The sequence below is a fragment of the Gracilinanus agilis genome, chromosome 3 (assembly GCF_016433145.1).
Source record: "Gracilinanus agilis isolate LMUSP501 chromosome 3, AgileGrace, whole genome shotgun sequence".
NCBI lineage: Eukaryota > Metazoa > Chordata > Mammalia > Didelphimorphia > Didelphidae > Gracilinanus > Gracilinanus agilis.
This window is the reverse complement of record NC_058132.1, coordinates 201006510-201030245: the sequence shown is the minus strand read 5'-3', so window position 1 is coordinate 201030245 and position 23736 is coordinate 201006510. Positions and strand designations below refer to the sequence as shown.

The 23736-nt window shown below is 36.0% G+C and overlaps 1 protein-coding gene across 1 annotated transcript in view; it reads left to right on the top strand.

The window, feature by feature from the left end:
* The window catches only part of SIK3 (SIK family kinase 3), a 280799-nt gene that overhangs the window by 206296 nt on the left and 50767 nt on the right, over positions 1-23736 (top strand). Inside the window, exons 5-6 of the mRNA XM_044669586.1 lie at positions 8036-8160; positions 8680-8803. Coding sequence (XP_044525521.1) covers positions 8036-8160; positions 8680-8803 — 249 coding nt within the window. The remainder of the gene's footprint in view (positions 1-8035; positions 8161-8679; positions 8804-23736) is intronic.

Here is a 23736-nt window from a genome sequence, read left to right as displayed (position 1 = left end):
GCCCTTTGATCCAGCCATACCACTGCTGGGTTTGTACTCCAAAAAGATAATAAGGAAAAAGACTTGTACAAAAATATTTATAGTCGTGCTCTTTGTGGTGGCAAAAAAACTGGAAAATGAAGGGGGAATATCCATTGATTGGGGAATGGCTGAACAAATTATGGTATCTGATGGTGATGGAATGCTATTGTGCTGAAAGGAATGATGAACTGGAAGAATTCCATGTGAACTGGAAAGACCTCCAGGAATTGATGCAGAGCAAAAGGAGCAGAACCAGAAGAACATTATACACAGAGATTGGTACACTGCGGCATAATCAAATATAATAGACTTCTCTACTAGCAGCAATGCAACGATCCAAGATATTTCTGAGGAACTTATGAGAAAAAACACTATCCACATCCAGAGAGAGAACTGTGGGAGTAGAAACACAGAAGAAAAACATATGATCGATGATGTGGTTTGATGGGGATATGATTAGGGCTTTGATGTTAAAAGATCACTCTACTGCAAATATGAATGACATGGAAATAGGTTTTGAACAATGATACATGTATAATCCAGTGGAACTGCTTGTCAGCTCCAGGAGAAGAGAGGGAAGAGGGGTGGGAAAAATCATGAATCATGGAACCATGGAAAAATGTTCTAAATAAATTTTTAAAAAGAAAGAAAAATTGTTATACCTTTTCTTGGTTTCTCTTTGGTTAAAAAAAAAAAAACAAACCCTTTCATTTCAAGGATTCCATTTGGTTCTAGTCTCTTCATTAGTAATGCCTGGAAATTTTATATTTCATCAGCTATCCCCCTTTTTTTTTCTTCTGTGGAACTATAGTCCATTTTGATGGCTAGATTATTCTTGGTTGTAAATCAAAGCTGTAAGCTTATACTTTTTGACTTTTGGAATATCATATTCCAAATTCTCCATTTCTTAAATAGTTGTAGTTGCCAAATCTTTATATGATCCTAACTTTAGCTCCTTGGTACTTTGATTCTTTCTTATTCTTTCAGCTGAAAGCTCTGCATTTTGGCTAATGACATTCTTTGGGGTTTTCATTTTGTTGTTTCTTTCTGGAGGTAATCAGTGGGTTGTTTTTTTTACACTTTACCTTCTGGTTTTGATTTGTCTGTGCAATTTTCATTCATGATTTCTTGAGATATGGTATCTAGGTTTTGTTGTTGTCGTCATGGATCTGGGCAACAGAAGTACAGGCTTGCTTCTATTTGGAGCTCTAATAGACAACTACTGGCTCACATGAAGGTTCTGTTTGTTGAGTTGCAGAACTGCAGGCTTGCTTCTAGTCTCCTCTCCCTGTCCTGATGTTTCAGTTACCCCTAACCCTTGGCTACAAGTAGAATCTAGGATCCTGCCCTGGGCTTAGACTAGAGGAACAGAACCATAGACTTGCCAGTGGTCTGCTACACTCCTTTCCCTGGCTTCATTTTCCAAGAGCTGAGTATGAGTAGACTCACTCCCTGTCATATGCACAGCCATAGGTTTTACCCTAGTCATGGTGTTTTAAGGCTCTGCATAGGCTTTCTTGGCTCATTCCTCTACCCAGTGCCAGCTCTGGCTATCTTCTGTACTGACCTGTGCCAGAATAATACCAAACTATGATTTCTTCTTCCATTTTCTAATCACTACTTGATCTGATGATCTTCCTCTTACTTGGCCATCTTTGCTGATCCCAATCCATCTGAGTCTTATTAGAATAGCTCCCTCATCAGTCCAGAGTGGAATCAGAGGAATCCTTCTGTAGTGGGCCAAATAATACATTTTCTATTGTCTGTACTACTGTCTTCCCTCCCTGGACTCCTCAATTTTTATTTATTTTTACTTATTGTTATAATATTAATGCATTGGGTAGTGCCCAGCTCCTGATTTTGTCTCATTTAACAATTTCAACTTTTTAAATTCATAGCATTTTTTGGTATTTCATTCATCCCTAAAAGATAGAAATGTGATTCAAATTAGAGCTGACTTCTCTGAATTAAGAACAAAAAGAATACAATCTGCCATTTCAACCTGTAATCTAATCCTAACCAACTAAAGTGTTGGCGGTTAGAAAAGAGATCTAACAAATTATGTTAAGAGCTACCTGTGAGGAAGGAAATAAATAAACCTAGGCTCCAAAGAAGAAAAGACATGTTACTATCATGGGTTCTGTTGTCTGAAAAAGTACACATTTTATGAATTCCTTGTCTCTTCTTTCCTTTTATTTTCTAGATAGATCGTACCATCCCCTTAGATCCTAAGTCTTTATCCTTACTATAAAGCAATAAGGTTATAAGTTGGAAATGTAGACATTGTATATGTACAAATATAAATAAAGGTTCCTTTATGTTAAGGATTTTTTTTGGTTTTGTCTTTGTTTCCCCCATGTCTGCAATATTACTTAATAAATGTTTGTTGATTGATAAATGGATGTTTCTGTTCCTGATATTTCTCTGAAACCAGCTTGTTGTTTACTCGGGGCCACTTCTAACAAAACAAAAGCCCCCAGTTTAACAAAATCATAAAAAGCTACAGATAAATTAGATACCCATCTCTTAGGAAAGGACTGAAAACATTATGGTATGTAAGTATAATAGAATATTATTATACCATAAAAAATACTAAATTGAAGAATTCAGAGATTCATGAGAATATTGATGTAAACATATACAAAAACAACATTGAAGTACTGCCAAATTTAGATTAATTGTAGAGGCTAATCATGATCTCAGAGAAAAGAGGAGAATTATAGTTCTGGTAGACTGGGAATATGGGAATTGATGCATATGCTGTCAGATGCAGTTGCTTTCTCCATTGGATTTTACTTAAATGTTACTTTTTTACAAAGGGAAGTTTCACAAAATTATTTTGATTAAAAAAAACCTGAAAGTTTTTGGGTAATTTTTGAAGTAGAACAAAACAAGCCCAATAAATTGCATTATTCCATGAGATTTTTCTTGGAAGTGGGCCTTAGGTTGTTGGAAAAGTATGTGACATGACAATTGGAGGGACGATGCTTGGGCAATGTATTGGAAACAGGATTAAGAATAAGACTGGAGATAGTCATAACTAGCTTGACTTGAATAAATAAATTCTTATTGATTTGTTATATAGGTAAAAGGAGTAGAGAGATAGAATAGTTCAAACTCATAGAATTTTGAAGGACTTTTTAAAGTCCTGGCGTTGCAAAGCTTCCCAAGGATCCTGTACTCAAAAATGTAGCCTTTCTTGGCCTTTTTCAGCCTTCCCAACCTGAGCAGCCAGCTGCTCAGGTTGGAAAGTAATACAGAAACCATATGGTCTTCCAGATGTGTGCGTGCCCTCCCCCCCCCCCCCCCGTTCTCTTATCATAATTTTGTCATTTTTTGACAGCGTGAGCTTTTTATATAAATATATAATAATAACAAAAACTCAATATTACCTCTGAAACATCTTCCCTTTGTAATTACTGTTTCGTTTATAAAGATTTTCCACTTGGAGCACAGGAAACTGTAAACCCCTTCTTTCTTGATTATAGAAAAAGAAGTAGTAATGGAGAGATCTGCTGGCTTCATTCAACAAGAAGAATCTTATGTACTTTTTTACTTGCTTATTAGGAAAAACTTTAAATGCATGTGTTAAATTCTCTCAAAAAATAAACCAAAATTAAAACAGAAGGGGAAAAAACTCCAACAAATGCACAGTGCCATGGTGTGGACTTTACAAAACAATGTGCTCTATGGATTAAAAAGAGCCTGACTGCCAGGTATGGTGTGGCACACCTGAATTCCTTGATGTTTGGGAAGACTGAACCTGGTGGATCATGAACAGTGCTAATCAGCACAGAGTCAGACCAAGATCCCTGAAGTATTCCATTGGAGATGTCTTCCATTTGGCATTGAACCATTAACAGCTACTTTTTGGATTTAGCCTCTCAATCAACTAATTGTACTATCATCTAACTCAAATCTCTCCAAGTTTTTAAACTTTTATCAAGTGCTTTACTTCAACAAGAGTTCTCCGACTCACAAATTTAATAACTCCCTGAAAAGGAGAACTGGAGATAATCTGTTGTATGAATTTTTTACAAAAAAAAATTATTTTATTGAAGTTTGTGTGTGTGTGTGAGAGAGAGAGAGAGAGAGGCAGACAGACAGACAGACAGACAGACAGACAGACACAGACACAGACACAGACACAGACATAGACACAGACACAGACACAGACACAGACACAGACACAGACAGACAGAGAGAGATAGATTGGTTGTCATTTCCTGATGGTTTTCTCCTTCCCTTTGCCCATCTCGTACTCTCACTTTTGACAACATATTTGTAGTCTATTATCTTCTCCCCAAAAGGAAGTTAGGCATGTTTCCTACAAGCCCTTTGGAGTAATGTTTGATCACTAATTTGAATATAGTTCGTCGATAGTTCAAAGTTGTTTTTCTTTATATGTGTTATTACTTTATACATTGTTTCACTGCCCCTCTTCACTTAATCTTGCATCACTTGTAAAAGGCTTCTTTGAAATCATGACCTTTTTGATAATTTCTTATGGTTCAGTAATATTGAGTTTTCCAAAAGTCTTAGTGTAGTTTTAAGCTATTAAAGTTTAAACTGTTTTGCATCATATTTGTGTCATCATTTATTCAGCTGTCCACCACATGATGGTTAGTTACCCACTTTATTTCTGCTTCTTTTCTACAACAAAAGGAACTAGTATAAATTTTTTAACATATTAGTCTTTATCCCACCTCAACCTTTTAAAAAAATTTCTTGGAGTAATAAGTCTGGTAGTGATTGGGCCAAAGGGTATGTACAGTTAAGTGACATTTTGTACCTAGTTTCAAATCTCTTTCCAGAATGACTGATCTAATTCATAGCTCCATAAATAATGTTTGAATATGTCATGGAGTCTTCCCCCAACCCCTCCAACAATTTTGTCACCAACTTTATCCCTTTATCATCAATTTTAACAAGTTGAATTGGATGAAGTGGAACCTCAGATTTGCTTTAATATGTTTCTCTAATTACTGGTCATTTTAGAGCAGTGGTTCCCAAACTTTTTTGGCCTACCGCCCCCTTTCCAGAAAAAATATTACTTAGCCCCCTGGAAATTAATTTTTTTAAAATTTTAATAGCAATTAATAGGAAAGATAAATGCACCTGTGGCTATTACCACTTTGCTGGGTTGCTGCAGCACCCACCAGGGGGCGGTAGCACCCACTTTGGGAATTACTGAACTAGTGAGTCCTTCAGCCAATAACTGAGTAAGTTTATCCAACACTGTGCTATTGGGTTTTTTGCTTTAATATGCTGGGTATCTAGTCTGTTCTGCTGATTGGCCTTTCTCTTATTTAATCAGTAACAAATCATTTTAATTAGGAAATGTTACTAATAGATACCAACTCTCTCTCCATTTCCATTCCTCTCACCCCCCATTATTATTGACCTTGTTCTTCCATATGAATTTCATTCTTTTTTCTAGCTATATGAAATAATCATTTGGAAGTCTTTGGTACAAGACTAAGTAATTAATTTAAATAATATTGTCATTTTTCTTATATGGACTCAAGCTACCCAAAAGCAATTAACTTTTCCCCCCAGTAATTTGCATCTGTCTTATTTCTTCAAAGAATGTTTTATAATTAGATTCAAAAGCCTCTGAATAATGCTGAAGGATGCACTCCTAAATATTTGATAGTTATTTTGAATGGAATTTCTCTTTCTACCTTTGTGCTAATGGTTTTATGCTTATTCCCTCAAATGATTTTTTTCTTTATTTTATTACTATAATTATTATTTCTAGCCCTATGTTAAATGGTAGTGATGATAATGGGCATCCTTGCTTTACAGCTGATCTTATTGTCCAGACCTCTTAACTTCATTATAATGTTTACTCTTGGATTTAGATAAATATTACTTTCTATATTAAGGAAAAGTCTGTAAACCCAGTATGTTCATAATGCTAAAGTGATGGGGCATCCTGTGAGAGAGATAGAAAGCAGCATTTCTAGGTGACTTAAACCACCATCACCACCACCAGCTTGACCACTATTTCCCCATAGACCCTGCTAGCGATAGCCCTAGAATCTAAACCCCCCACAAAACTTTGTGAATAGCATTATCTTCCAAATCACAAGACTTGCTTTGAGCCTAGTTTTCCACTCATATCCAGTCATCACTGAGGTGAGAAATCATTGTGGAGGAGTTTACCTTCCTCATAATCAACAGTAACAACTGCTAACTAGCTACAGTAAGCAGGTGAGCACAAGAACCCAGGGATTGGCAGCCCCCAAAACAGTACTCCTGCTCTAGCTCAGTCCTTAGCCATCTTCTGGCACATCCAGAAAGGTCCACAGCTATCAAAAAGCAAACAGGTCAGCCTGTTAAAGCCATGGGGCAGCCCAAGGGAGAGATAGGAAACAATATGTATCAGACAAGCCAAATCACCACCACTATTGCCTTGATCACCATGTCCCCTCAAACTCTGACGGAGACAGAACCTGAGGAATGGTAAAGCCCATTGCTTCCCAGCCACCAGTCTGAGAAGCAATCCCTTTGGAAATGCAGCCTGTCAACTACTCCTGAAGTTACTATAGCCATGTATATTAAAGAAAATTCTTATTACCAAAGTCCTTTCTTCTGTCAAATAACTTGACATCAAAACTGATAGATTTTTTTTGGTTTACTTTTATTTATTATTTATTTATCTTTGTTGGGGCCTTTACCTTCCGTCTTGGAATCTTGATTCCAAGGCAGAAGATTGGTAAGGGCTAGGTAATGGGGGTCATTACTTGCCCAGGGTAACACAGCTAGGAAGTGTCTGAGGCCAGATTTGAACCTAGGACCTCCTGTCTCTAGGCCTAGCTCTCAATCCACTGAGCCACCCAGCTGCCTCCAGAACTGGTAGTTTATTGATAGAAATGACATTAAAGAAGAGTCATTACCATCTACTTTGTGCAACCCTAGGGACTATGGGACCTTCCCATCTGACTTGCAGTTGAAATTTTACTTAAATGTTGTCTTTTCCATTAGAATATGATCTTCTTGAGAGAAGGGATGATCTAATTTTTCTATCTGTGTCCTCAGTGATTTGTATGTAGTAATAAATGCCATATTTAATAAATACTTCATTCATTAACAGTTTTCAATATGTTGTAACCTAGTTGCTAGTATTTTATTTAAATCTTTGCGTCATTTTTCATTAGATATTAGTTCCCAGTTTTCTTTCTTGGCTTTGTTTCCCCCTGGTTTATTATTTAGATATCATCAAGCTCGTATCCATACTGTAGAAATAATTGGGATTGATTTACTATTCAAATGTTTGATAGAATTCGCTTGTTAAGCTGTAGATACCAGGCATCCATTTTCATACTGCCTCCTCCTTAGAACCTGTCATTCTCATTGTCGTACAGCATTCTTTTTCCTATCACTGAGTCCTTGGGCAGACTTGTCTCCCATGCCTTAGAAGTTCTCCCTCCTCACCTCCTCTTCATATGATCTCCAGTTTCCTTCAAATGTAACTTTCTAATTGAGACCTTTCTTCATTTCCTCAACCTCTACTTCGCCTACTCCTCCTGGAATTACCCAGTTGTTTATGTTTTATGTGCTCTTTTCCTTGACTGAATGCAAGTTCCTTGATGGCAGGGACTTTTCATTGTTGTCTCTAACCCCATCACCCAGCACAGTACCTGGCACATAGTAGGCATTTAATAAACACTTTTCACTGATTAATGAATGGATGATGCCCATGTGATCTTGGGCAAGTCACAACCTCTCTAGGCTTCAGTTTCCTCCACTTTTAAATGAGGGGGTTAGAACAGATGTCCTGTATTGTCCTAGTTTTGATTCTATAATCCCATGGCCTACATTTTTCCATTCATCTTTCAGTCTTTATTTTAACTGGTTGACTGTCATGATGGGAATATTATGGCTTTTCTAAGTCTTGTCTTTATCAGATAACTTTAAAATTTACCACACTAAAGTCTTCTCTTATTGAAACAGGAGTGTATTTGTTGAGCAAAAGTAACAGTAATTGCTCTTCTCAATTACTTTCCAGATTTTGGGTTCAGTAACATCTTTACCCCAGGGCAATTACTGAAGACTTGGTGTGGGAGTCCCCCATATGCTGCCCCTGAGCTCTTTGAAGGAAAGGAATATGATGGACCTAAAGTGGATATTTGGGTAAGTTGTTATTTTACACATGGCACATAGTCTTTAATGATAATAAGTATTTCCTTTTGTGTACCCTATCTGTGCTTAGAGAAGCAGTGGAATCTTGGTCAAATCTTCACCACATGGACCCTGCCTCCTAATAGACATCACATATGTATGGAAACACCACTCACTGTATGGAAACTCCCTAGCAATTACATGAATACCACAAGCTCTAGTTGGTTTGAGTAGTTACTCTGCCTAGAGCTAAATTCTTCCTTTCATTGTTACATTCCATACTTAAAGAGAGAATAGCTAGAGAAATATTTGGGATGTTAATTTGAAATGAAAATACTTTAATGAAGGAGAGTTACATACTCTGAAAATTCAGTTTTTTCACAGTCTCACATTAATAGTTTTATTTCTCCAGAAACAAATGTTTGTTCTATTAACATGTCTATGATTGTCATCTTAATGCACGCATTACTTTGGTCTATTTTATTTCTTTTGATGCGGGCTAATCAAATATCCTCTCTCTTTGGGATGCAGAGCCTTGGAGTAGTCCTCTATGTGCTTGTATGTGGTGCCCTGCCATTTGATGGAAGCACTCTACAGAATCTTCGGGCCCGGGTATTGAGTGGAAAGTTCCGAATTCCATTTTTCATGTCCACAGGTAAGGGAATGGGCAGCATACACTACAAATGCTATTTGTTAGCACTAAGAACCTAGCAGTGGAGAATAGTTGACAAAATACTCTCCTCAGACCCTAGTTTGTTGGCTTCTTGCCAGCAATATGACTTTGCATTTTTAAGTGACTCAGTAGTATTCACTGAGACCTGACTTTGAGGCTGAGGGTGACAGCTACCTTTATATCTTGGGTTTCTACTTAAAACTCCTATGGAAGGCGGAGGGGGAAAGTAGCTAGGTGGCCCAATGAATAGAGAGCCAGGCCAGGAGAAAGGAGATCCTGAGTTCAAATCTGATCTCAGACACATCCTAGATGTGTGACCCTGGACAAGTCACTTAACCTTCATTTCCTAGCTCTTACCGCTCTTCTGTCTTAGAACCAATTCATAGTATTGATTCTAAGACAGAAGGTAAGGGTTAAACACACTTAAACACACACACACACACACACACACACACACACACACACACACACACACACACACACACACCAACTACTAGTGAAATCTGGGATTTCTCATCCTTCTACTCCCTACTCAAATGAACAAATAAGTAAAAAAATGTTGTGAGTAAGGGGCAGTAAAGTAAGAAGCTTCTGAAAGATTTTAAGACTGAAAACAGATACAAGCTGCCTAGAATCCAAAGCATATTACTGTTTATCTTTCTGTTAAAATGGGAAGGTTCCAGAGAAGTTGCAGGGAGTGATGTTTTTAGTTCTGCTGAATAATCTATATTCATTTTAAGGGAGAACACAAAAAGTATATGTCCATCCCTATTGGCTCAGACACAAAGGTCCAGACAGCTGTGTAACTCCTATGGGAATAAGTAGAAAAAAATTAGTCATGTTTTACTTTTAATGAAATGCTATTTCCCTGAAGTTAATGACTGAAGAATGTGGATCTTTGCTGAGCAAGGAAAGAGTAACTTTCCTATTTTGATTCTTCTATATGAAAGGTGAGGTAGGATTGTCCTAGCCACTTAAAGGAGATCTTTGTGGGGTCAGCATTTTTCAAGGCTATTTATAGAAACAGAGCATAAAAGAAAATCTTTTTCTCTACTTCTCTGGTCTCTATAATATCCTGAGTAAGCTATGCTAACATCTTTTCCTTGAGCTACTTTACACCTGAAAAGAAAGGATTTAAGCATGAGGCAAAGCGATGAATTGCTTGGATTTGAGTCAATCCCTATATAGGCACCTTACAACTAGAGGGGGTTTTTTTCCTTCTTGGTTTATTTCCAAAGTTTAATTGGAATTTCTGTCCTCCGTTTGTCGTTCATTCAACAAATACTAAGCCCCTATTTTGTGTGCAGTGTTTTGTGAAAGATAGAGAATTGTCTTATAGCCAGCATTCATTGTATATTTCATTTTAAAGTTTGCTAGACAATTTAGATATGTTAACTTGTTTGTTCCTTGAAAAAAACCTATGAGGTAGATGGTGGTGTTATTATTATACTCAACTTACAGATGAGGAAAGTGAGACTGGAAGTGGTTAAGTGACTTGTCTAGGGTCTCGAAACTCAGAAATGTATGAGGCTAGATTCAGTCAGGTCTTTCTGACTTTTAAGCCCTATGCTCTCTCCACTGTGCCCCCCCGGTCATTGTCATTGCACAAATATTCATAGTACAAGATAGTATTGATAAATATTTATGTTGCATTGGCATTACAGAGGAAAAAGTGACATGACCCCCAGTTTTCTTGGAACTATATTTGCTTTGTTCAAGCCTGTTGTAGTCCAGTATGCCTGGAATTTATATGTTGTACCACATTCTGGACAGAGGCTCCTGAGGCAAGAGAAGTATATGGTGACACAGTAGCACAGTGATACTTCAATGATTTGAACTAAAGCCTCTTAACTGTTTCTGGGTCATTGATGCTTTTGATTTTCTGGTTAAAGCTATGGACCTTTCTCAGGAGGATGTTTTTAAATGAACAAAATACATGAGATTACAAAGGAAATCAATTATGCTAAAATAAAGATGTAATCATTTTCCCATAAAAGTTCATGGATCCTCTGAAATTTATCTGTAGACCCCAGGCTAAGAATCTTTGCTATATATAGACCTTCACTCGTAGCCAAAAGTGCCCTCAGTTCCTCACTTCAAAACATGCTCCCTCAGTAAGGTATTTTGGTCTGACAAATGACTAGAATTCACCCATAATGTTTTATCCTGGCAAAATGACTAAGTAATTGTGCAGTTGGCCCCCTTAGGTATGAATTAAGATTAACACTTTGATAGTCTGCATTCCTTTGACTTAGAAGGAACTAAATGTTTGTATTGTTTTTGTCAAAAAAAAAAAAAAAGGTGTCTTGTTCAGGTTAAAAACACTGGACACACTAAAACCTTCTAGAATCTATTGTAGAAGAGGTTGTCTCATTTCAGTCCTCTAAATTCTAACATTTCATCTATCAACAGTCTGTATGCTTGGTATTAGGTTTTTGACAACTCCTGATCACATTCTTCATAGCCATTTTTTATTTTTAATAAAGATATTTTATTTTTACCAATTGCATGTAATAACAAATTTCCACCTAAGTTTTCTGAAGTTATATGCTCCAAATTGTCTCTCTCCCACCTTTCCCTCTCCCTTCCCAGATGCTACTGTGTCATCATATACTTCTCTTGCCTCAGGAGCCTCTGTCCAGAATGTGGTACAATATATAAATTGCTGGCAAGCAATTTGATTTGGGTTATATGTGTATAATCATGCAAAATATATTTCCATAGTGTTCATTTTTATAAGAAAATAATCATATGAAATAAAAACCCAAATAAATGAGTGAAAAATAACATGCTTTGATCTTCATTCTGACTCTGACAGTTCTTTCTCTGGAGGTGAATAGCATTCTTTGTCCCAAGTCCCTCAGAATTGTCCTAGATCATTGTATTGCAGAGAGTAGCCAAGTCTATTATAGTTGATCATTCCACAGTATTGCTGTTACTGTGCACAATGTTCTCCCATAACCAGTTTTTTAATGTGTACAATATGGACTGATAATCATGGGTCCTTTCTGAGTTCTGTCATACTGTGAATGATTTCTACACAATTGACTATTTTGTGATAGTTGTGTGTAGTCACTGATGTAGTTACTCCTTTATGATACAGGAGCTATTTCACAGATAATTGTTGGAACAGTACATACAGAGTGAGTATAGAAAACGATGAAAACTTGGGACACAAACTTTTGAAGGCTTGAAGACTGACTTTTCCTGCTGTCGGTGACGCATATGAGTTCAGTAATGCCTATGAGGGCATCAATTAATTGAATTCCAAGGCATATATTCAAAGTATATCTGAAAGGCAGTTTAATAATGAAGGATGAAAAGGTTCAGGAGGTTATTTATTCTTAACTTACTAAGTACAGTAAGTGTGAAGTAGTCCTAATTGCCCAGAGGTAATTTACTACATTCTCCTGTTTATGAGCAAGATTATACCCAGCATTGTCTACTCTAGGCAGTTCACTTAATATAGAGGATACTGAGAGAGTTATTTTAAAATCTTGATAGATGCTACTACAATCCAGAGAAATATGAAAGTAGAAACATCAAAGAAAAACATATGATCGACCATTTGGTTCAATGGGGATATGATTGGGGTTTTGGCATTAAAAGATCACTCTACTGCAAATATGAATAACATGGAAATGGGTTTTGAACAGTGATACATGTAAAACCCAGTGGAATTGCTTGTCATCTCTGGGAGGGGGAGGGAATAGGGATGGGAAAAATCATGAATCGTGTAACCATGGGAAAATATTCTAAATAAATAAAAAAATAATAATGAAATCTTGATAGCTTTTTTATTCTGTGATACTGTTAAACATAGTGTGATTATAATAACTGATGTGTATCTAGGGCTTTAAATTTGCAAAGTGTTTTATTTACATTATTTCATCAGAGACATTACAGTGTCAGGAGGCAGATATTACATCTATTATTATTCCATTTAACAGATGAGAGAACTTAGGCTATTATAGATTAAGTGACTTGTTCATGGTCATAAATCAAATGTGGGATTTGAACCTGGTCTTGCTGATTTCAAGCCCAGAGCTTTTTTCTACTTTGTTATCCTACTTGAGTTCCTCTTTTAGAGTCAGTATCACAAATCTGAGCTAGATTTATCTTTTTTCTCTACCACTATAATCTTCTTGTTAAGATGCCAGGTTTTGAGCTTTATTAGCTCTAAGGATTTGGCTGAGCCTCAGTTTCCCTGTTTGTAAAATGAGTATTAATCTTAATTACATCACATTCATGAGGTTACTGTGATGGAAGAATAGCTGTGAAGGGAGTGTTTTAGGAAGAGGAGAATTATTATTATGGCATCTTAACATCACTGAGTCTAGTCAACAAACTTTGAGGTATAGGTGGAAAGAATGCTGAATTTGAAGTCAGAAGACCTGGATTCCAAACCTAGTCATTACCCCTTAATACCTGTATGGTTTTGGGCAAGTTAATCTCCTAGTCCTTTCCAGCTCTAACCTGATGCATGAATATTTATCAATTAGGCCATACTGTATTCACTGTAGAGTATTAGAGGAACATAATCTTTTTACTTTCAAGGATCCTACCCTACAATCAAAGGAAGAAATTGCATATACTGAAATGAAAGGACTAAAAAAATAGGAGTGAATAGTAAACTCTAAGAGTTTTATAGAGCGAGTATTGTGGAGTAGTGGATAGAAGCTATTCTTGGAGCTAAGAAGTCCTAAGTTCACGTTGTTGCCTCTGACATTTGGTGGCTATGTAACTCTGGGGAGATCACTTAACCTCTTGATGCTCTAGGGAGGTCTCTAAGGACTATACACTGCACAGAAGGTGTAGGCCTGCACTGGTGGTGAGGAAATTACTCAGTGTGTAGTGCCATATAACAATGACTTAGGTTCAGTTACTATGCCCTATTGTAGTTCTATATAGTGAAAGTTGTAAGTAGTAATGGGAATTCAGAAGAAGAAAATGCCAGTCAAGGAAGAGAATTCATGATCAAGGTAGGTAATTATTAACTGTATGATCCTTCCCTAAGTCACTTAGTCTCTCTCTGTGCCTTAGTTTCCTCATCTCTAAAATGAGGAGGCTAAGTTTTGATAATTGCTGAAGTTCCAACTCTAGACCTGTGACAAAGGACTTTGAAGACTTCCCAAAGATTTGGTACAGTTTTCTGCCTTGGGGTAAAGGGAAAAAATAGTTGTATGAGCAACTGTTATCTTTTAACTTTTGTTAGAGTAAAATTAACTTCGAAAATATGGATGAAAATCTGCTATCAAAAACAACTGATCAAAAAAAAACCCCAGATGATTTAAGAATCCTTGAACTACCAGAGAACCAATTTAAAAAAAAAAAAAAAAAAGGCTGGACACTATTTCTTAAGAAATCATAAGTGAAAAATGCCCGAATCTATTAGAACCAAAAAGCATCATGAAAACCAAGAGAATCCATCAGGCATCTCCTTAAACCCTAAAATGAAAAGTTCCAGGAATATCATAGCCATACATTACAGCTTTTTTGTCAAAGAAAAAAGTACTTCGATTGACCAGAAAGAAAGAGTTCAAGTACTAAGAAACCCCTAATAGAATCACTCCAGACTTGAATAGTTATTTAAAATAAGAGGATAGGGGACAGTTAAGGTGGCTCAGGGGATTGAGAACCAGTTCGAGGGACAGGAGGTCCTGGATTCAAATTTGGCCTCAGACACTTCCTAGCTGTGTGATCCCAGGCAAGTCGCTTAACTCTCATGGCCTGGCCCTTACCATTCTTCTGCCTTAGAACCCATATATAATATTGACTTTTTAGACATCTCATTTCTCACCTTGCTGCCCTACTTTTGTACTTGGATTGAGGGCAGGGACTGTCCTTTTTTCATAGCTGTATCCTCCCTATTGCTTAGCACAGTAATTGGCATATAGTAGATGTCAAATGTTTATTGATTTGTAAATTATATCCAAATTACATTATGTATGCTTACAACCAAGTGTAACTAGAAAATCTGAGTATAATCCTATAGAGGGAAAAAATGGAACTTTCATGAAACAGAAAAATTTTTGACATCCCTGATAAAAAGAATAAAGCTGAGTAGAAACTTTAGAATGCAAATGTGAATCAAGAGAAACTGAGAAAGGTAAATTTATTTGAGCTATATGAAGGGGCTATATGAGGATGAAGTTCTAACATTCTAATTAGAGAAGAAGAAATATTTCTTGTTATAAGGGCATTGATGAAATTAAATAAGACAAATCAAGGAACTTGTTGAGTGGGTTCATTCTGGTCTGATATGTTAAGAAGAGAAAAAAAAGAGAGAAAGATAACTAGTAGGTAAAGGGGTTCTTGTAATTTTTTTCAGTTCTTATAATTTTTTTTTTAGTTCTTATTATTTGTGTGTGAGAAGATGAATATACAAAAGAAAAAGAAAGGAACAGAGGGAGTAAACATCAGATTAGCTTCATTATTAGCTTTTCATTGGAATTGGACAAAAGAAAATTTAACACACACACAAAGAATTTGGTGCAGGAATACTCAACAGAAAAAAAAGTGAGGTGGAGCTGGGGCTGGGGTGTTAAGAGGGAAGTGATACCAGAGAGAGAATAATCAAAAGCAAAACAAAACTTCAGCTTTACAGGGATCAAAAATTAAGGAGAATCCAAACTATTAAACCACAGCTGAACAAATTATAGTATATGATTATAATAGAATATTATTATACTGTAAGAAATGACTGAAAAAGACATTTTCAGAGGATCCTGGGAACACTTATATGAACAGATATAGAGTGAAATGAACAAAAACAATGCATTGATTTATTCAGTAACATAAAGAAAAACAATTTGTAAGGCTTAAGAATTCTGATCACAATGACCAACCAGGATTTCAGAAAACCAGTGATGAAGCATAATCCTCATTTTCTAACAGGACAAATGATGGACTCGGTGCAAAATAAGTTATTATTTATTTATTTAGAGCCTTTCCCTTCCATCTTATAATCAATACTATGTATTGGTTCCAAGGCAGAAGAGCACTATGGGGCAATGGGGGCTAAGTGACTTGCCTTGGGTCACACAGCTAGGAAGTTTCTGAGGCCAGATTTGAACCTAGGACTTCCCATCTTTGGGCCTGGCTCTCAATTCACTGAGCCACCCAGCTGCCCCCCAAATAAGTTATTTTTTTAGACATAGTTAAGCAGAGATTTGTTTTACTTGACTATACCAATGATGAACTACATAAGGTAAGTGTTGTAAAGGTTAGCATCAAAGAAGTGTATCATAAGAAAAGTAATTGGATTGGCTCTGGAGTGAGAGCAAGGTTTGTCACATGGAGAAAACACTTTTTTCACTGATATTCACTTAATGTCATGAAGGTCTCTAATACATTGTGTGGATTCTTTGGAAGATTTATGGATAACATGGACAGGAGTCACATATAAGAGAAGGATAGGTTTTGAACTGTATAATTGAAGAGAATACTAGGTTAGAGTCAAAGACAGCAGAGAAGGTACAGAGGCCTATCTGATTTCTACCAAAACACCCTCCAGTAACACTTCAAAACATGTTGTAAAGCAGCCTACAAAAAGACAAGGTGAAGTAATAATTTTTCAGCACAAATCAACTTAGAAGGCCAGCATAAGGGATCTAATGCATTGCAGTGGAGGTGGAGTGCAGCAGGCCAGGGCAGGTCCTACTGAGACAAACAGGTCTTGTGCACAATTGAAGCAGCAGCCAAGGCTTCTGGAGCTCTCAGCCATAATAACTTAGAAGGAGATTAGGGCTCTGGATGCAAGAATGTTGTCACATTGTCCATATGCAGAACCAGGTCACTGGAGTCCTTGTGCTGAGTCCAGGGTGAGGAGGAGCACCATCACACACCAGCACTTGCAGTCACAGGGGAACAGGGGACCCTGATCACATTTCCAAGGGTAAAAGAGTGCTTAGGATTACTCACAGACTAGAGTACAGGCCTAGAAAGTACTAAACACACTTCTTACACCTTGGAAAACTGAAAGCAGATAGAACTCCATTGCCAGCTCTAAAGGCAGCCACACAAAGAACCTGAAGCTTAGAACAGTGCTCCCTTCGCCATAGTTACAGAGCCTTTAAAAAAAAACAAAACTTTAGCAGTTTTTTAACCTAGAAGAAAAGAAAAAGACAGGAAAGGGAGAAAACAACAACAAAAAAAGAAAGTCAACATAAAAAGTTATTTTGGTGACAGGGGTAGACTCAGATTCAGAAGACAACAAAGTCATTATTTCTTATTTGAAGCCTCCAAAGAAAAATGTTATTTGCATTCAAGCCCCCTAAAAAGAATTAATGGTGGAGCTCAAAAAGGACTTTTAAAATAAAATAAGAGAGGTAGAAGAAAAATTGAGAAAAGAAATGAGAGGTGGTACAAGAGGAAGCACAAAAAAAATACTGAAGAAATTAATATTTTAAAAAACAGAATAGGCCAATTGGAAAAAGAGATAAAAAAAAATCTAAAGAAGAGAAGAACTTCTTTTAAAAAGTAGAATTGTCCAAATGGAAAAAGATATACAAAAATGCACTGAAGAGAAAAATTTCTTGAAAGACAGAATTGGCCCTTTGGAAAAAGAGGTATGAGGAAAAAGACTCTTTACAAAGTAGAATTGGCCAAATGGAAAAGGAGAAACAAAAGCTCACTCAAGAAAACCATGCCTTAAAAATTATATTTGGGCAAGTGAAAACTAATAACTCCATGAGACATGAAGAAACAATCAAGCAAAGTCAAAAGAATTAAAAAGTAAAAAAGAAATGTGAAATATCTCTTGGGAAACACAACTGACCTAGAAAATAAACCCAGGAGAGATCATCATTTAAGAATCTTGAATTGCCTGAAAACTGTGGTTTAAAAAAAAAAACTTCTTTCAAGAAATCAAGGAAAACTACCCTGATATTCTAGAACCAGAAGACAAAATAGAAATCAAAAGAATCTGACTACCTCCTGTTAAAGATCCCCAAAAGATCTTTCTCAGGAATATTATAGCCAAATTCCAAAATTCCCGGGCTAAGGAGAGAATATTGTAAGCAGCTGAAAAAGAATTCAGATAACGTGGAGCTATAGTCAGGATAACATAAGACTTAAGCAGCTTTTATATTAAAGGATCAGAGGGCATTGTATATGATATTCCATAGAGCAAAGAAGCTAGGACTTCATCCAAGAATCACTTATCCAGCAAAACTGAGCATAATCCTTCAGGTGAAAAAATGGGTATTCAGTGAAATGGAGGACTTTCAAACATTCCTGATGAAAAGACCAGAGCTAAATGGAAAATGTGACTCTCAAATACAAGACTCAAGAGAATCATAAAAAAGCAAATAGGAAAGCGAAATCATTCAGTAATGTTAAACTTTATACATCTCTTCATAGGGAGATGGTTTTTGTTAACACCAAAGAACTCTTTATCATTATTAAGGTAGTTAGAAGGATTATACATAGACATAAGGTGAGGGTGTAAATGGTGGGATGATATAAAAATAAAGCATGAGAAAGAGGAACACATTGGGAGGAAAGGAAAGGGAAAAATAGAATGGGGCAAATTATTATTCATGAAGGAGGTATGAAAGAGCATTCCCAGTGGAGGAGAAGTTGGGGGAGGTGGGAAGGAGAGTATGTGATCTTTATTCTCATCAGAATTGACTCAATGAGGGAAGAACATACACAATCAGTTGGGTATAGAAAGCTATCTTACTATACAGGAAAATAAGAGAAGGGTATGAAAAAGGGGGTGGGGCTGATAGAAAAGAGCAAATTGGTGGAGGTAGAGGTAAAAAACTAAACGGGTAAATTGGATGGAAAGTAATACACAGTAACCATGATGGTTCAAAAAATTTTTAGAAGTCTCTCTAATAAAGATCTCATTTCTCAAAAACATAAGAGAAATGAGTTGAATATATAAGAATACAAGTCATTCTCCAACTGATAAATAGTCAAAGGATATGAACAAATAGTTCTCAAATAAAGAAAGCTCTCTATGGTCATGCAAAAATGCTCTAAAGAAGTGCAAATTAAAGCAACTTTAAGGTACCTCTCTATACCTATAACATTGGCTATTATGACAGAAAAGGAAAATAGTAGAACTTTGAGGGGATGTGGGGTGGGACATGAATATATCGTTGTGGGTATTGTGATCTGATTAAATAATTCAGGAGAGCAATTTGTACCTAAACTCAAAGGGCTATAAAACAGTACATATCCTTTGACCCAGCAATACCATTACTAGGTTTGCATCCCAAAGAAGTAAAGGGGGGGATGCACCAATACATTTATTTATTTGTTTGTTTGTTTGTTTTGATAGATTTCTACATAAGTTTTCCAAAGTTATGTGATCCATATTGTCTCCCTCTCTTCTTTCCTCCCCCTCCCAGAACTCCCAAGCAATTCAGCCTGAGTTATACATGTATTATCTTGCAAACATATTTCCATATTCATTTTGTACAAAAATATTTAAAGCAGCTCTTTTAAGGAGTGGGGCAGGACAAAGATTTGGAAAGTGAGGGGGATATCCATCAATTGGGAAATGGCTGAGTAAGTTATAGTATATGATTGTAATGGAATACTATTGTGCTGTAAGAAATGACAAGCGGGTGGAGCTCAGAAAAATTTGGAAAGGCTTACACAAACTGAAGCAGAATGAAATAAGCACAACTAGGAGAACATTGTACAGTGAGGAATATTTTATAGTTCACCACTGTGACTATCAGCTATTCTCAGCCATATAGCAATCTAAAACTATCCCAAAGGACTCATGATAAAAAAAAAATGCCATCTACTTCTAGAGAAAAAGAACTGTCTGACCAAGAAAACCCCAAAACTTTTCACTTTCTTAATTTTTTTCATATTTGAGTTTTCTTCCACAAAAGGATTAATATATAAAAATGTTTTACGTGATTATACATGTAAAATCTCTATGAGATTGCTCACCATCTCAAGGAGAGTTGTGGGATTTAGAGGAAGGGAGAGAATCTGAGACTCAATATTCTTTGAAAAAGTTGGAAACTTATTACAAATAATTGGGGGAAAAAATTTAATATTTAAAAAAAGAGTACCTACATCTGTGAGATCCTGAATAAACTGCAATTCATTATGTAAATATAATTAATAATACTAGGTACTAAATAGATATTTATTGAAAAATGAATTTTTATACCAGTCTTCACTTCTTGAAAGCTTACATCAAATGCAGAGTCAAGCAGAAATTATACTTTTAAGTGACAAAATTAATCTAGGTTATTTAGTAGTAAGGTTTCACTGACAATTTAATTCTAAAATCTCTTTGTACTATGCCTGACACATAGTAAAGGTTGCTTATTGATTTACTGACTAATCTATGCATCTTGAGCTGGAAAGTACCTTAAAAGTCATCTAGTACTAGTTTAGGCTAGTCCCTCATTTTATTTGCAAAGAAACTGAATCCCCAAAATTTGTGACAAAGGAAGTACTTGAACCTGGATTTGGATTTTTAGCCCAAAGTCCTTTTCACTCAGTAATTCTACATGCCTCAGGATTGGTTTAACAAACTTAAGTATGTTGTATATAATTTCACATTAAAGACGAATTCCTCTATATTATATATGTTAGAAGGTCAATTAAATGAATTTAAAAAGCTTTTGTGGTATAAACTTGACTTTGAACCCCCAAATAAAGTGATGTAGTAATCTCCTTCCTTCCTTCCTTCCTTCCTTCCTTCCTTCCTTCCTTCCTTCCTTCCTTCCTTCCTTTCTTCCTTCCTTTTCTTCCTTTCTTCCTTCCTTTCTTTCTTCCTTTCTATTACAGCCCTTAAAGTACCTAATTGGATAGTCAGACAGCAACCTAGACCATTATTTGTCAGGAAATTACAAATCAAGATTTGGTATTAGCTGAAGTTTCTGCATTAGATCAACATATTAGAATAGCCAGTTACACAGCTGCACAAAATAGCGAAGAAGCTTTCTCAGTTCCTCATGCGAGCATATTTTTTTCTTGAGCATTAAACTCACTAATGATACATGAAAGCAACCATCAGAACGATGCTTCTGAAAGCCTAGCTTGTTCCTTTGCCCAGAGAACCACCTGTAAGCAAATATAGTGAAGGCAGCCATTTAGCTAAAGGAAAATTAATTTACAGTGAAAAACTGTAATGCCTGAGAGTGCATAGAGATCTCTTGTGGACAATATTGTTGAGTCCTTATTGATTAGACTTCATTGTGACTTAATTAATTCTAATGCTACATAAGCATTTTATTACTGGGAATGCAAGGCTTGGTCTTATATAATGCTTCTGGAAAATGCACAATGCAGAGTGTACTACTGCCAGAAAGCCTCCACTCAGAGAAAAACAACTCAGCTTTGATTTGTCTACTCACTAGGAACCACAGCATTCTTCATGACTAAAATCACTTTCTTTAGAAAGGACTGGAGAAAAATCAAGTTGTCACTCCTTTAATCTTGAATTGTAAATGGAGACCATTACTTGGTCGTGGAAACTTAGAATAGACATTAGTTGTCCATTGCTTAGAGTCTCCGTAGAGTAATGGTCTTTTTTGACTATTAATAAATACCCTAACTCAGAGAAAAGTCAGAGTGACTACAAATCGTGCACAGTGAAAGCAGTTATCATTCCCTATCCAGACTCACTAAATCACCCAAGGAGAGGTGAGGGGGACTTCAAATGAAGACAGGAAGATGTTTGCTTTGAATATCAGGGACGAGTATAGTGATTGGTCTTCTAAATGACTATGTTCTAATATGACAAGGATCTTTCCAAGGACAGAGCTGTAGGAGTTCTCACCTTCTCAGCTTGAGAATTCTCACTGTGCTGGGATCACATAGTGGAATTGATTGGCCCAGTGAGTAGAGAACCAGGCCTGAAGATTAGAGGTCCTGCCCTGGGCAATTCACTTAACACCAACTGCCTAGCCTTTACCGCTATTCTGCTTTGAAACCAATACTGATTATAAGACAGAAGGTAAGGGATAAAATAAATGATAAATTTAGAAGGAACAAGTTTCATTTTTCAAATACGTAGTTGTTGAGCCAAGCAATTTTGCCCCTCAGTAGCTTCCACACTATTAAAATATTTGGGGTAGGTGTGCTGCAAAAGGGAAAGGTTCAGGTTCGGAATGTAATCGCAGCTTGAATTGTTTGGATTTTAACAGGAGCTTTTGTCCTCAGCCCTATCCTTATTTGCCAAATGCTCCTGAACTAGCCCAAGGTTTTGCTATCCTGCTGTCTATCTATCAAATTAATAAGAAAGTGGGTTTTTTAAAAATTCTATTCCAGAAAGGTCTGGCAATGTATTCAGTGGTGGAAAACATAAGAGTTAGGTCTTTAAAATTAAGTCAAGGACCATCTTGTCTGATAAATGTTTAGAACTGCCCTATTAAAATTTTTTTTTACCTTAGTATATACTTGATTTGTATTTCTTTTTTCCTCTGTAAGAAACTGAAAAAAATATATAATGGTGGTAAGTTTTTACTTTTTTATATTTTATGTTTGTTTTTAGACTTTACTCACTGCCAATACTCACTTATATCCAAGTTCCTCTTTATTGTTGCCTATCTTTTCCAAATATAAAAACCATTCACAAAAAAGGCAAGTTTTTTTTTAAACAAAACAAAATGCCCTGATCCTGCCACAATCAGAATATTCCCATGATTATCTTTTGGTAGAGTAGTCATTGCTGAAAGAATTAAAAGGTAAATCACAAGATAATAAAGGTAAAGGTAAAGTCAGTCCTTTATGGAAAGAGATTTGGCCAGAGCTAGAAAGTATCATCTTCATCAGTACCTAGAGAGTTATCATTCTATCCTTATTCTATACCTGTGGGATGAGAGAGCTAGGAATGGCCTTCAGTGAAACCCTTAGTGTACATCCAATAAAAGTTAGCCGTTGACGTTGGCCATCTGTTAAAGTCAAACTTCTTCCATGTGGTCACTGTTCTGACATCTAAACACAAAGCAAACATGTGTTCTTAATACAGAGATGTGAATGCATATAAATAATATACTCACATTTCACTTGCCAACATACTGATACATTTTAAGACTAAATAAAGGTCAACTTCCATTACACAAATTATAAGGTACTAGCTAAAATTTTCTGTTACAGTGTAACTTTGTTCTATTGTGTATTTTGTGAAATACTGTACTAGCTTCATTTTGGAAAAACTTCAATATGGTGGTCACATCCAAAATATTTTTATTAATTAAAATTGTGAATGATAAAAGTGATTTCAAGTCTCTAGACATTGACTACCATAGTTACAAGTGATAACCAGTACTACAAAATTTCATTACTACTAAAGAATCTAAGTAATAACTCAGGCTTTATAGTAATGAAATTCAATCTGCAAATATTATTTATTTTATTTTGCCTGGTACTTAACAAAAGCTAGTAATTAGATAAGTACACTTTATATAACAGGTAAACTCCATACCAAGACCTCCTTCCTTGTCCTAAGTTCATCATCTGAGAGGTTTAACTGTTCTCTTTTATTTGTCAAATATATTGTGTTGTCTTATTTTTTTTGAGAGAGTAGTCAATAACTAAATATTCTTGTTCTCATCATTTAGAATTTTAATGCTATTTAGACTTTCTTCTTTTTTTGTTTTATAAACAATAATCCATTTTCATAGGAACAGATGTTTTAGAGATTTATTAGCCACTTTGTTTCTGTTTCCTTCTGGATTTTTTTTCAGACTAGAGTCCTCTTTGAAGTCTGAACCACTTTGAAGAAAACACATTGCTAGGAGGTTTATTAAAAAATATAAAATACAAAAGTCCTGAGCTTAGCTCTCTGGAATTATTTTTTAATAAATCTGGTAGTTGCTGGGAAAGGCAAGGGCTTTTGAGAAGCTCATCTTCACTGCTGTCCTTTCCAAGTAAGAAGTTTGAATTTGCTGGGTAATTACCTCTTACTTGCCTCCCCTTTCATTCCTCCT